The sequence below is a fragment of the Miscanthus floridulus genome, chromosome 18, assembly GCF_019320115.1.
Source record: "Miscanthus floridulus cultivar M001 chromosome 18, ASM1932011v1, whole genome shotgun sequence".
In the NCBI taxonomy this organism is placed as follows: Eukaryota; Viridiplantae; Streptophyta; class Magnoliopsida; order Poales; family Poaceae; genus Miscanthus; species Miscanthus floridulus.
The window spans coordinates 101,352,749-101,367,441 of NC_089597.1; the positions used below are offsets into that span (position 1 = coordinate 101,352,749).

Below are 14,693 nucleotides of genomic sequence, written 5' to 3' on the forward strand. Positions count from 1 at the left end.
AAATTTATCGTGCAAATCAACAATTTTATAATTGGTCTTCTCGTGGCCTATTGCATGAGTCTGCTCCCGTATTTGCAAGACGCAACAAATTCGGGAAAGAAAGCAATGCGTGTAGCCCAAACCAGAGAAGAGAAGGACCCCTCCACAAGTATACTTAACAAGAATCTCGCTCTTACTTCGTCCGATCCTCGCCCCCTCCACAAGTATACTTAACAAGAATCTCGCTCTTACTTCGTTCGATCCTCGCCTTGTTTATTCTTTTTGGATTACTAGGTAGCGTGTCCGTGCATTGCTACGGAATAACTAACAATTTATACTAAAAACACACGGATCGCACGATAAGATAACAATACTATTAAATTAAATACCAACGTTAAAGTGGCATTTAATCCAAAAAAAGCAAAGTTTATGAATTTAACACAGTCACGGAGTGCGCGGCGTCGCAGGCTCACAAACTCTAGAGCTTCCGGAGATTGGGTCGAATCCAACCTAGAGCCTCGGAACCCTGCATCTTTTCCTGGACGGGCTTCACTTCGGATGCGCCGGTAGCAATATCAATGATCTCCATTAGATTTTGTTCTCCTTTTACTTGGATATACTTGTTCCACTGAAGCTTTCATCGAAATGTTTAGACACAAACAGTGTCTGATCATCGATGTCCCTTACCATGGACCACTCCGGCGTATGGTCGTGGAGGTTGCACTTATAGATCGCGCTGTTGTAGGTGAAGCTCTGTATCTCGTAGAACGTGCTCACCATGGCACCCACAATGTGTAGCTCACCGTTTGATTCCAGGTAGCTGCGGTGGCAGAGCCCCGTAGGTGGCGACAGCGATGGCAGCAGCATCGCGGTTGGAGTAGCACCGGCGGCGTTGCTGCTACAGACGGAGATTTCTCCAGTGCAGTCGATCGCCAAGAACTTGTCTTGGCAGTGGACGATGGACCCCACGGAGAACTCCAGTTTGGTGTCGAGCATCGTCCATGCGTTGTCGACTTCAACCCGGCAGAACGTGACCTCCGTGGAGCACCCAAGCATGGCCATGGCCACGCACTCGCGGCCGGCGGCGTCAGGCGGTGCCGAGAGCACGATCTCACGGAAGAACACGTCCCTCATGTCTTTTAGCTTGATGGCTCTTCCTGCGGCATCCGCATCCCCGTAGCCGTTGGTGGGATGGAGGACCCACCGGCCGTGGACCCTAGACACGCGTTCCGATGAGGACGCCGCCGTGACGTGTTTGCCTGCTGGCGGGAGCTCAACGTAGGGGGCACGGGCACCGGTGAATGGATTCAGCAGTGTCACGGACGTCGCCTCGTCCATGAGCGCCAGCCACCCACACGAGGAGCCGCATGCCACTTTGCCACGCACGTCGGGCAGCGTCTTGGACAAGACCTTCTTCTCCAAGACGTAGTAGAAGCCACCGCGGTCCGAGTCAGGGTTGAACGGGAGCAGCAGGAGCAGCCTGAAGGTCACGAACGGGACGGCGGCACGCCATGGGGAGCAAGCGGATCGGAAGGACGCCGCGTCGTGGCCTGACGCGAGACGTTGCCTGATGGACTCGAGGAGATCCTCTGGCAAGCCGGATCTCCAGTCAGGGAGAGGTAGGGACCTTCTCTTGAGATTGGGAGGCTGAGTCATGGAAGACAGATGACATCAACTATGGTTCACGCAAGAAACAGCAAGCGAGGGCGATGGAACACGTGAGCGTGAAACCAAATGAAAGGAGGAAGAAGCTGTCCCTTTTGCAAATGCAAAGAGGGGAAGTAATTAAATATAGACAGATTTGGCAAGGTTCTCAGAAATGCAAAGATGTTCCTTTTGTCTTAATTCTCTTTCCTTCTATGTTAATTCTCTTTCCTTTTGCTCATTGCCATGTATGCTCGTGCATGCAAACATGCAATGTGTATATGGATAGCACAATATTTTTCTACTTCCTATTTTGCCGTGATTCATCTATCACATGATAGGCAATATTCAATCAAGGAGATGTCGTGGGATCGCAGGCGTGGGTAGACGGACGAACCAAAACAAATATCGCACCAAACAATGTCCACACTTTGTTCTTTTTAGTTGTAGGAGATTAGGCAGAGAAGTAAGAGCGAGGCATGTAACAACATCTGGTATGTACGAAGGATCAGTAATGCTTAGGGGCAGGCGTCGGTCCGATCGGAGGTCGTCTTCCTGGCCAGGGCGCTACCATGGCCCAACAAGCCTGCCTCGTCCTCTTTATGTCTCTCACGTCTCTATCTCAAAAATATCTCTCCAATTGCTCACCCATCGCACGCTTCACGGCGCCGTGTGGCCGTCCGTCCGTCCCACTCCGCATTCACCTCCGCAGCCATCTCCTCGCACATGTCGCCATCCTGTGATATCCGCTCTTCGCTCCTGCCCATCGCACGCCACCCACAAGTCCACGACTCTCGCTCCTTGCTCTCGTAGTCCCACCCGCCCACGCCCACCCATGACGCTCGCTCCCGCGCCGTCCGGCATGTCGCCCACCTCTACTGGTGCTGGTGGTGCCGTCGTGCACCTTAGGTCAATCCCGACCAAGCCAAGGGCACCCATGAGCGTGGCCCGTGCTGGTGGTGCTTGCGTGCCACCGCTCGCCGCCGGCTCCCACCACAAGGCCGGAATCAATCGGCCTGGTCTCCCCTCTCATATGTTGCAAATGTATATTTTAAGTGTTTTAGATGTTCCAGAGGTATGTTGTAAGTGTTTCATATGGATGTTGCAAAAGTAGATCGGGATATTGCATATGTTGCAAGTGTTTCTGAGGCATGTTGCAAGCGTTTGTTCAAAAAGGTTCATTTGTCTCAGACTTATGTTGCAAGCGTTTTTTATCTGGATGTTGCACATGTTTCACACATATGTTGCAAGAGTATGTTCAAAATGTTTCAGATGTTTCAGTCTTATGCTGCAATAAGTGTTTTCATATTGCAAGTTACAAAAATTTTATTTGGATGTTCAATATGTTTCACACACATGTTGCAACTGTATGTTTCAGATGTTTTAGATGTTTCATATGTATGTTGATCCAAGTGTTTCATGTTTTAGAGGTAGAGAGTCATGTAGGAATGGCCCGGGTGGCGGGGGATGGGGCGCGGTGAGCCGTTGGCCGGCGGTCGGGGTGCACAGTGCACCTAGGATCTTGCGGATGGGGCGTGCTCATCCTCATGCCGGCTCCCGAGTCCTGCCCGCGTAGAGAGAGGAGGAGGTCAGTGAGAAGGAGCGGCGGGCGCGGCGTTTCCCACGGGCGCGCGGGCATCCGGACTCGCGGTCACGGAGAGAGAAGAGGGCCAAGGGGAAGCAGCGACAGGCGCGGTGTTTTCCATAGGTGCGCGTGACGGATGTAGCGCGGGCATCCGGACACGCACTTCTGTCCAGACGGACGCTAGTATCTCCCGTAAACAAAGTAAAAAAATAGTGGATAGCGGGTTGGTAACGAATTGACGTCGAGGTAGCGGATTGCGGATAGCGGGCGATATTGCGGACGATAAGTTCCAATAGCGGCACCTAATAATTTCACATAATTTTATGTACATATATCATGAATAATGTGTATAAATAGACATTTAATTGCACTCCAATAATTGATGTCTCACATACTTAAACCTTGTTATTCCACCGTTGAAGTAATTTTTGCAATATTTGCATCCAACTAGATTCTTGGTTTCCTTTCCAGTTAAAGGTAAGGCATGCTCTCAAGCTGGATCCTTCCTTGATGTTGACCGGCTTGTATTTGCAGTTGATGCAGCAGATGACATTTTGCAAGTTCTATAATATGTAGTAAATCGTAAAATCTTGTAAAGGTCAGTAAGAAAGTAAGACGACATTGATGCAGCGTGACTATCTATTGAAAAAAGGTCTTACCAGCACGCTGTCGACGAAATATGGTCGGTAGTCTACCTAGGGGTATGCCCAAGGTAGTAGATTATCGGCAGACAGGTGCGCAAGCTATAAACAAGATGGTGACGCAAGACAGACATGAGGTTTTATCCAGGTTCGGCCGCCGTGAAGGCATAATACCTACGTCCTGCGTCTGATTGTATTGTTGTATGTCAATGAGATCTGATGGATCGTGATGGATGCCCCCCGCTAGGGGTCCCCTGCCTCTCCTTATATACTCTGGAGGAGGTAGGGTTACAAGTAAAGTAGCCTATTTGGTACTATACAATGTCTTGCGGTGCACGTCGAGCAGCACTGTGCATGCCTTGATCTTGTGGGTTGGGCCACCTCTGATGGTGCGGCCCATGTCTTATCTTGTGGATACCAAGGGCCATACCTCCACAGCTAGTCCCCGAGCCTGACAGTAGGTGATGTAGTCATGTGGTGCCAGGGTCAGAAAGCAGAAAGACCAGCCGAGCAGGGAGCTAGTCCCCGAGCGTAGCCTCGGGATGAGAAAAACGCACATTCACCGCAAGGTGAAGTATGCCCACTTAGTCCCCGAGCCTGTTGGAAGATGAAGAATGAATCTTGTAGCAGGGTCAAAGAAAAAGAAGTCTGAAAGCTTGCCCATGTCGTCTGACATGCGCGTATCAAGACCCCAAACATGCTGCCCAAGATCAGCACCCTGATCCGAACAACATGGAGCAGCTTGATAGCACATCGACGAGACGTAGCAAGATCCGACCACCAAGAGAGCACCGAGGAGTCCCCCGCGTCGCTGGCGATGACCGAGCACCAAGGAGCGAGGAGTCCCCGGCGTCGCTGGCAATGTCCGAGCACCGAGGAGCGAGGAGTCCTCGGCGTCGCTGGCGATAACCGAACACCGAGGAGCGAGGAGTCCCCGGCGTCGCTGGTGATGTCCGACCACCAAGGGAAGAGCGAGGAGTCCTCGGCGTCGCTGGCGATAACCGAGCACCAAGGAGCGAGGAGTCCCCGGCATCGCTGGCGATGACCGAACATCGAGGAGCGAGGAGTCCCCGACGTCGCTGGTGATGTCCGACCACCAAGGGAAGAGCGAGGAGTCCCCATCATAGGCGGCGATGTCTGACCACCAAGGGAGGAGCGAGGAGTCCTCGGCGTCGCTGGCGATGACCGAGCACCGAGGAGTCCCCGACGTAGGCGGCGATGTCCGAGCACCGAGGAGCGAGGAGTCCCCGGCGTCGCTGGCGATGTCTGAGCACCGAGGAGCGAGGAGTCCCCGGCGTCACTGGCGATGACCGAGCACCGAGAAGTCCCCGGCGTAGGTGGTGATGTCCGAGCACCGAGGAGTCCTCGGTGAACCTAGCGATGTCCGAGCGCCGAGGAGCGAGGAGTCCCCGGCGTCACTGGCGATGTCCGAGCACCGAGGAGCGAGGAGTCCTCGGCGTCGCTGGCGATGTCCGAGCACCGAGGAGCGAGGAGTCCTCAGCGTCACTGGCGATGACCGAGCACCGAGGAGTCCCTGGCGTAGGCGGCGATGTTCGAGCACCGAGGAGCGAGGAGTCCCCGGCGTCGCTAGCGATGACCGAGCATCGAGAAGTCCCCCGCGTAGGCGGTGATGTCCGAGCACCGAGGAGTCCCCGTCGAACATGGCGATGTCCGAGCGCCGAGGAGCGAGGAGCCCCCGGCGTCGCTGGTGATGTCCGAGCACCGAGGAGTCCCCGACGTAGGCGGCGATGTCCGAGCACCGAGGAGTCCCCGGCGTAGGCGACGAGGTCCGAGCACCGACGTAGCTGACGACGTCCGTGCGGTGAAGTGTGCCCACTTAGTCCTCGAGCACGAAGTATCCGTGCGCCGAGGAGTAACCAGCGTAGCTGGCGATGAAGCATGAGCGACGAATAGTCTGGTCAACTGGTCGGCGGCGAAGTGAGCATTGAGTAGAAGCGATCGGGAACAGTCCGATCAACTGGTTGGCGACGGAGTCCATGAACCAAGCGGTCCGACCAGTTGATCGGTGGAGAAGTCCGAGCACCAGGTGGACGATGATCCTGCAATACAAACATATAGAACGGGTAGTACATGATGTAAAAATAAATGAACTCTGGAGAAAAATCTGCAATGGTGATGAAACGGCGTATGCAGTTCGGCGATCAGTTGGCGTGAAAATATATTTATGTTTAATATAAACCGCCCGACCAGTTAGTGTGTAGCTGAGTCTCCAGCCCTAGCTAGCCTATAGTCCATAACGTCGAGCGCGGAGCCCGTGCACGTGTAGGAGGAACAAGCGTCGCTAAGGAGCCGTTGCCGACCACCCATAACGCAGAGGGCAGACGCTCGTGCACGTGTAGGGAGGAGCCAGAGACAGGGCCGTCTCTGGAGGCGTTCGAGCATCAACGTGACTGTTCGAGGGTTCAGAAAATCGTTTGGAGAGCAAACATGGAGAAAATAATTCGGAGAGATATTATGGCGATATACAAAGATTGGAGAATATTTAGAAGAATATTAAAGCATGACTTAGCTTTGGACGGAGCGTCTGGTCGGCGGCGTATGGCGTTGTTTGGTCGGCGTTGACGAAGTTGAGCTTAGATCGGGATGGTCGTGGTGTAAAACACAGATCCGAGCAGCGTTGTATATTGTACGCGTAGTTGGAAGCAGTGTTTCGCAGGCCATAGGGCTGAGCCTGGTAATTCTCCATCAAGGCTTCGCACTCGGAGAGCCGGAGACCCGTTGCGGGGGCTGGTCGGTGACGAACGGAGCGCCCTTCAGGAGTAGACGTGACCACGAGATCCGTACTGAGTCATGCAGGACGACTGGCCTGAGCTGGTCGGGTAGATCTGTTGTGGGTAGTGGTTACCTGCTCGGTAGGTTGATTTTGAATCGAATCTACCAGAGCTAGGGTTTCAGCAAGCTTGGTGCCGACCTGATCGATGGAGTCGAGCAGGTCGGTGTTGTCGATCTGCCTCCCTTTGTAGCAAGGAAGCGAACGACGGGTTGTCGGCGTGGCTGAAGACGATGCTGATGTGGCCGGAGCCAGATCCAACGTGGTCGGAGCCGTAGCTGATCCTGGTGAAGCAGTGGTCGACGCAGATTGGATCTGCGCCTCCTCCGTGGTCATGGCGATGAAGTTGTCGGAGCCAGTGGTCCAAGTGATCTGGCCGATGGTGAACGTGAGGCCGTTCGGCGTAGCCATGGAACCGGGGATGATGACCATCATGTTCGTCTGGGGAGCAGTACGCACACCCCCTATCTGGCGCGCCACTGTCGACGAAATATGGTCGGCAGTCTACCTAGGGGTATGCCCAAGGTAGTAGATTATCGGCAGACAGGTGCGCAAGCTACAAACGAGATGGTGACGCAACACAGACACGAGGTTTTATCCAGGTTCGGCCGCCGTGAAGGCGTAATACCTACGTCCTGCGTCTGATTGTATTGCTGTATGTCAATGAGATCTGATGGATCGTGATGGATGCCCCCCGCTAGGGGTCCCCTACCTCTCCTTATATACTCTGGAGGAGGTAGGGTTACAAGTAAAGTAGCCTATTTGTTACTATACAATGTCTTACGGTGCACGCCGAGCAGCGCTGTGCACGCCTTGATCTTGTGGGCTGGGCCACCTCTGATGGTGCGGCCCATGTCATGTCTTGTGGATACCGGGGGCCATACCCCCACACACGCAGACTCCACAAAGGGTTGGACGCCGGACGGCTGGCCGGAGCTCCAGAGGCGCTGTCGCAAGGAGTTCCACTCGAGCGCTCGATCTGTCGGTCTGAATGGGGAAGGACCGAAGGAGCTCGGGCAGAGTGCGTCCCTCCCTTTTGCGACCTCCGCGGTGGCGTTGTGGCGTGGCGCACGGCAATTTGACGGCGGCCGGCCAGCACACCGGCGGTGGCGCCGAACCTGGAGGCCAAGGGTGGCGGCGGCGGCGCTGAATGGAGACTACAGCCGATGCGTGGGGGTGTGTGAGTTGGGGTTAGGGTGTGAGTCGTTCATAGTGGGCTGGGACGCTGGTTAGGGTTACTGCTCCCACGCTATTGCAGTCTGCTACATGCAATTGCGCCCGCTATATCGGCCCGTTGCGTCCGCAAAGTTCCACGCCGCAAACTTCAGAGCGCAACCTGGTAGCAATAGTGGCAATGGGCCGCTACCGCAATTGCGGCCGCAATTGCGCCGCTATTTTGTACTTTGCCCGTAAAACATCAAATTGGCTTGGCTGAACATCTCAACACCATTATTCCTCCAGTGAAATAAAAGCAGGAGCATCTCTGTTCCTTGTACAAAATATAGAAGCACCGTGTGGTCGATCATAACCGTTAGTTGCAATAAAGTCCGACCGAAGTTGTGCCAAACTTACTCAAATGAATTATCCACGCACTTGCAGTGAGTCCAGTATGAAACCTACAGCATTACTCGAGAATCACACAACCTTTTTGCTGGAACGCAGGGAAATTGAAATGAATTATCCAGTATGAAGCTGCTGTGGATAGGCTCGCTCCAAATAAAATGCATGCATGGGCAGAAATAATGTGTGTACCATCATCAAGTTCGTTCTTTGTGCTGTCTATCCAAATGACGATGCGGCAGGTCCTTGCGCGAAAGGGACGTGCATGGACAGTGAAGTTTACGTGCTAATGTGCACGCTTAATCAACTTGCCGTGTTTGCATTCAAAAAGAGGTGATGGGAATTGGGAATGACCGAATGAAGCATCAGTGGTATGAAAGATATAAAATGGCCAAGTGGGCATGTAAATTAAAAACACAGAAGTATTTTTTTTTCGTTGGCCATTAACCTGTTAATTAGCAGCAGTGCTCCTATTCCTCTGTGCAGTTATCACAAACGCAGAGTGCCATATCTGCCAAGGAAACAGCCTGAATAGACAAGTCCACACGGCTGCCACACCTGAACAAAATGGAGATACCTGAATCGCTCTCATCCTTCTCGGCCGGATCAGGGGAAGAGCTAGCAGCACACTGAAAACACATACAGGCCGGCCGTCGGCCGATCAATTTGTTTCAGTTGCATTGTATCTGTCTTGCTTTTCGAAAGATAAAAGTTGTATCGATCTGTCTTGCAAAACCGATCGATCTGCCCTGCACAAGCCGGCAGCCCTGACTGAAGGAGGAGGACACTGCAGGTCTGCAGCAGGAGCACCGAGCACTCCAAAATAGACCTACCAGCTACTGCGCTGCACTACACGATTCATCTCTCAAGCCCCGGCGGCAGGGCCTAGGCCTATATATACACGCAGACGATAACAAGACGCGACAGGTGCAGCTCGCCGAGCCGGTAGCTCCACTCAACACTCACAACCACTAGCTATTAGGCCGGTAGCGCCATGGCTGCGCCCTGCTGCCATGGCTGCTGGCTGCTCCCCCTGCTCATGCTGCTTGCTGCCGCGGGTGCTCTTGGTGCAGAGGGCGCTTCCCTTGTGCTTGTGCAGCTGGACGTGGAGTCGCTGCTCCCTTCCGCAGCAGCCGCGTCTTGCCCCACGCCACAAGGTCAGTCTGCTTTGCTCGTCACTGATTGGGCCATGCGTGCGCGTGTATTCCTGCTGCATCTCATGCATGGAGTATGTCTTCTTCCCATTCACACGAACAAATTCTTTTCTTTTGGTTCGTATTTTAATTAGTACAATTCGTTTCCTTTGTGTCAGTTCTATGTAAGAAGTCATGATGAATTTGCATACAAAGATGTGTACTCTGAAATCTGAATTGAGTTTACTCAACAAAAAAAGAAGGACAGAGAGTTCAGTAGCATAATTAGAAGAAGCAAGGCACATGAACTAGATGAAAAAGTTTGTCCGTCGAACTTGTGATTAAATTGTTCTCCAATGCAAATTAGCTCAGCTGGCGATCCAGCATGAAGAATCTGGAGCTATGCGCGTAACTTATCTGTTCAGCTCTTATATGATCCTCAAATATCTAGCACTCATAAGAGAAAACAAGAGAGTATGTTTTTCCTCGTCTCTCTTTTTTTTATAAAAAAAAACAAGTTTCTAGGTACGATAGGGACGGGCAATAGTGCAAACTGGAGAAACATTTAAGTGAAAGAAGTAAAATGACCCCCAAAAAAAATTTAACAACCCAAGTTAAACAGCAGCTTCATGTAACTGTAGAAGTTCAGTGTCAAAGCATTCTATTTTGATCATTCTACGTACTGGGTGAATGACCTTGTACTGTAACAGAGTTGTCTGCTGTCCTTGTCGAAATGGCCAGCTAGAAGCTAAAGCAATGGCTAACATGCTAAGCCCATACAGAGAATGATAATAACCAACCACTAGATACAAAAACACGTTTCATGTCTGAAAATGATGTGCTTGTTTTCTTCAGTACCGTTTCTCCAATAAAACCGAATTTTTCCACTGCATAAATTGCGAAGTTTTCTAAACTGTTCACTCAAAGATTTAAAATTTTCGAAACAAGTACGGTTTCTAAATTAATCTGTAATTGCAAGTGAAAGTTCTGAACTTGTTTCTGACCATCATCCCAAATCGAACCGAACGAACATCTGTACCTGAAATTCAGAACAAAGGCCTGGGGCTGCGACGGCCACGAGGATGCCCATCGTGCACCAGCACGGCCCGTGCTCGCCGCTGGCCGACAAGAACGGGAAGAAGGCGCCGTCCCACACGGAGATCCTCGTCGCGGACCAGCGCCGTGTCGAGTACATCCATCGCCGTGTGTCCGATACCACCGGGCGGGTGAGGCGGCAGAAGCAAAGCGCACCAGTGGAGCTCCCGCCCGGCACGCCGTCGTCGTCGACCCCCGCGTCGTCGCTGTCGTCCTCCGCCACGTCGACGAACCTGCCGGCGTCGTCCGGGCGCGCGCTGAACACGGGCAACTACGTGGTGCCCATCCGCCTCGGCACGCCGGCGGCGCGGTTCACGGTGGTGTTCGACACCGGCAGCGACACGACGTGGGTGCAGTGCCAGCCGTGCGTGGCCTACTGCTACCGGCAGAAGGAGCCCCTCTTCAACCCCACCAAGTCCACCACCTACGCCAACATCTCTTGCACGTCGTCCTACTGCTCCGACCTCGACAGCAGCGGCTGCTCCGGCGGCCACTGCCTCTACGCCGTCCAGTACGGCGACGGCTCCTACACCGTCGGCTTCTACGCCCAGGACACGCTCACCCTGGGCTACGACACCGTCAAGGTACGTACGTGACTGATGATGGGCCTCGCCATGTCATGTCCTGACAGATGACACGTGTGCGTGCACTGTACATGCAGGACTTCCGGTTCGGGTGCGGCGAGAAGAACCGCGGGCTGTTCGGGAAATCGGCGGGGCTGATGGGCCTCGGCCGCGGCAGCACGTCGCTGCCGGTGCAGGCGTACGACCAGTACAGAGGCGTGTTCGCGTACTGCATCCCGGCGACGTCGGCCGGGACGGGGTTCCTGGACTTCGGGCCGGGCGCGCCGGCGGCGGCGAACGCGCGCCTGACGCCGATGCTGGTGGACAACGGGCCGACGTTCTACTACGTGGGCATGACGGGCATCAAGGTGGGCGGGCACCTGCTGTCCATCCCTGGCACCGTCTTCTCCGACGCCGGCGCGCTGGTGGACTCCGGCACGGTGATCACGCGGCTGCCGCCGTCGGCGTACGAGCCGCTGCGATCGGCGTTCGCCAAGGGCATGGAGGGCCTGGGGTACAAGACGGCCCCGGCGCTCTCGATCCTGGACACCTGCTACGACCTGACGGGGCACCAGGGGGGGAGTATCGAGCTGCCCGCGGTGTCGCTGGTGTTCCAGGGCGGCGCGTGCCTGGACGTGGACGCGTCGGGGATCCTGTACGTGGCGGACGTGTCGCAGGCGTGCCTGGCGTTCGCGGCCAACGACGACGACACCGACGTGACCATCGTCGGGAACACGCAGCAGAAGACGTACAGCGTGCTGTACGACCTCGGCAAGAAGGTCGTCGGCTTCGCCCCAGGAGCTTGCTGATCCGGCCATGAATCATGAATAAACCCAGATCACCTGCATCCACCAAAGTGGTCAGCAGTGATCAGTGGTACAGGAATACAAATTGAAGATTACGATGTCCTCATCCCTCATCGTGACTGTAAGATGGTACACTTTGTTTAACAAAAGAAGGACCGGCCAAATTTTAAACCCTTTTAGATAGGTTTTCGGCGCTGACGTCCGGGTCCGGCCCTTGGCTGACGTCCGAAGGCAGCTCTTGGTCATCATTTGAGCACCCTCATATTACACGACTTCCACCACAACAGGAGAGTGCAGCGCGACGCCGCGCACCGCCCCTTGCCGCGCGACTTCCTCCGCAACCGGAGCATGCGGGGCGACGCTGCGCCCCCTCCCGCACCCTGTGCCCCCATCCCTTGCTGCGCCCAACGGACCCAAGGAGAGCTCGAGCGATGTCTACAGCGGGTTAGGTTCTCCAATGCCATGTGCCTGCTGCACACATCCGGCACATGACAGAGACACAAGAAAGAGAGGGGGATAAATAAATATTTGTACTGCAACAACAAACAATAAAGTCATGTTCGCTTCGCTGAAAAGCCAGACTGAAAAGTACTATTAACTGATTTGTTGTAAAAAAAACATTATATGATAAGTCAGGCTGATAAGTTCAAGTCTCATAGAAGCCAGAGATAAGAGCAAAATTATTAGTTTCTATCTCCTCACAACATGTTTTATACAAAAGATTTTTGAAACAAATAAGACATTAACCATAGCATTCATGAGTTGCTATTATAACATCATAAAAGCACATGCTGCAACATATACGAGAAAAAGACCATGTTTGCAACGTCAAAACAATTCATGTCATGTTCGTTTGGTTGATAAGCTATGGCTGAAAGTATTGTTAGCTAATTTGTTGTGAGAGAAAAATATTGTTCGTTGTCTGAAAAGGGACGGCTTATAAGCACAGCGAACGGGACGTCAATCTCAACAATAGAAAGCTACACTCAGGAATAACAGAAAAAAAATGGTTAATCAAAATAACCTGTTACTACATCTCAGTTTTATTGCTGCAACATGATAAATGATTTATTGTAACATCTCATTTTATTTACTGCAACATGGAAAAATAACAAAATGCAATATCCAATAGCCCGCTACTGGAATATCAAAATAAAGCAGATGCAACATCTCTAATGAATATGAGAAAATCATTGCTTACTGCAACACCAAGAAATCATCACCTAATGCAACACCCAACATTCATAAAATGCAACATGCTAGTTTTATTACAACAAAGTGAGCAACCATCTACTGAAAAATCTAAAATTATTGTGGAAACATGAGAAATCTTCTGATGCAACATAGAGAACAACAAATACAACATCCAAAAACCATACGTTGAGAAACTGCAGTCCTAGATCCAAAGAAGAGGTTGTGGATCTAGGCCTCCCTGAGCAACACAAGATGTCTGGCTTGGAGCATGAGGATAGCTGCAACGGATGGGCTTGTAATATGCCGACTTGCCAATGGAGAAAGGTGGACGAGCGCACGCGCGGAGAGAGAGAGAATGCTGCTTGCTCACCATTCAGGCGAGAGCTGTCGCCGGAGAGGGAGCTAAGCTGGTGAGGGGCGTGGTGGAGAGGAGCAGTCAGCGAACGGCCGCGGTGGAGAAAGCGGCCGGTGCCGGTCGGACGGCCGACGGCGACGACGCAGGAACTTATGGGCAGCGCTGAGCGAACTGTAAGAGAAAAAAAAAATCAGATGGAAGTCTGAGAGATTGGGGAGAATAACTGATAAGGACCTATGGATGAAGACGGAAAACTGTTGGGCCGTTCGGACCCAGCTACGCTACGTTCGATAAATCGAAGTCGTCCAGACGCCCGCTTCCTATCAATTCCGATAGTTTTTCACTATCTTATAACTCCCTCTGTGTACGAGAAGCATGTATATACATGCGCCAGGCTGGCAGCCCAATCTTGGCGACGAGATCAGCAGCTGGCGGGGCGGTACACCAAAAAGCCGAAAGGGGCCGGGAGTGCGGAATCAATGCGGCTGATGGACCATCGGATTGAGGTTGAGGGCATCCCGACGTGGTCTAGCGCCACCGTACCTACCGGTAGTGTGCAGCCGCCGCCGCTCCTGAGCTCCTCCTTGGCTGCTTCCTGCTTGTTTGCCTTTGGTCCAACGTCAAGGCCCATAGTGCCCATGTCCCTTTCATCATTTTTACTAGTACTTGTTATTCTTGCATTTTTCTCAATTGATTTTGGACATATTTCTCATTTACATGACATTTACTCCTACTTTAATATGGGTCCAATCGTACCCAACTTAACCTGGGCCTAAACACCTGTATATCATCTCATCAAATATGTTAGTTCCCTAACCATGTTATGAATTAATCCATCAAAGCTAACTTACAACTCCGATGCGAGTCCATTGTTCTATTGCAACTCTTATCTCCAACTCCCCCTCCTTTCTCGGCAAGCAAAGGACAAAGTGGAGAAGGTAGCAGATGAGGCTAAGTCATTGGGGTCCTGATCCCGCCAACCAACGAACAAATACTTTTGAAATCGTGAATGTGGCATAGACTCAATTCTCAAAGCAACCTTAAGCAACCGTAAATCGAAATTGATGAGAACTCACTCCGAATAAATGATTTGGACAGGGGATCCATTACGGACGTCTGTCAAAATCATTCATTTGCGTTTGAATCCCTTCTTGTTCATTTCCTTTTTCCTTTGCTTTTTGTAATTAAAGTTTCTTAGCCTTTTTAATTAAAAAATTCCTATTTAAAGATAAAAGGAAAAATCCTAATTAAAGTTTTTTTTCTTTTTTCCTTATTTGTTTTTTTTCACTTTGCTTTTTAGTCCCTTCTTGTTCATTTTCTTTTCCCTTTTTCATATTTATCCTACCT

At 52.1% G+C, this 14,693-nt stretch overlaps 2 protein-coding genes across 2 annotated transcripts; one reads left to right on the forward strand and one right to left on the reverse strand.

Moving 5' to 3' along the window:
• Positions 1 to 585: 585 nt before the first annotated feature.
• On the reverse strand, positions 586 to 1,635 carry LOC136524274 (uncharacterized). The gene is made up of 2 exons (XM_066517705.1): positions 920 to 1,635; positions 586 to 799 (listed from the first exon to the last, which is right to left on the reverse strand). The coding sequence occupies exons 1-2, from the start codon at positions 1,633 to 1,635 to the stop codon at positions 586 to 588; spliced, it is 930 nt and encodes a 309-aa protein (XP_066373802.1).
• Positions 1,636 to 9,115: 7,480 nt separating this feature from the next.
• LOC136520510 (aspartyl protease family protein At5g10770-like) lies at positions 9,116 to 12,305 on the forward strand. Its single transcript, XM_066514051.1, has 3 exons — positions 9,116 to 9,357; positions 10,384 to 11,012; positions 11,090 to 12,305. The coding sequence occupies exons 1-3, from the start codon at positions 9,195 to 9,197 to the stop codon at positions 11,798 to 11,800; spliced, it is 1,503 nt and encodes a 500-aa protein (XP_066370148.1). The 5' UTR covers positions 9,116 to 9,194; the 3' UTR covers positions 11,801 to 12,305.
• The last annotated feature ends 2,388 nt before the right edge of the window (positions 12,306 to 14,693 follow it).

Excerpts from the sequence above, each read along its gene's own strand:
- LOC136524274 (XM_066517705.1), bottom strand. The coding sequence starts at position 1,635 with ATGACTCAGCCTCCCAATCTCAAGAGAAGGTCCCTACCTCTCCCTGAC. Across the intron at positions 800-919 it reads ATCGTCCACTGCCAAGACAA|CTACCTGGAATCAAACGGTG; the intron begins GTTCTTGGCGAT and ends CTGCCACCGCAG.
- LOC136520510 (XM_066514051.1), top strand. The coding sequence starts at position 9,195 with ATGGCTGCGCCCTGCTGCCATGGCTGCTGGCTGCTCCCCCTGCTCATG. Across the intron at positions 9,358-10,383 it reads GTCTTGCCCCACGCCACAAG|AACAAAGGCCTGGGGCTGCG; the intron begins GTCAGTCTGCTT and ends CCTGAAATTCAG. Across the intron at positions 11,013-11,089 it reads TGGGCTACGACACCGTCAAG|GACTTCCGGTTCGGGTGCGG; the intron begins GTACGTACGTGA and ends CTGTACATGCAG.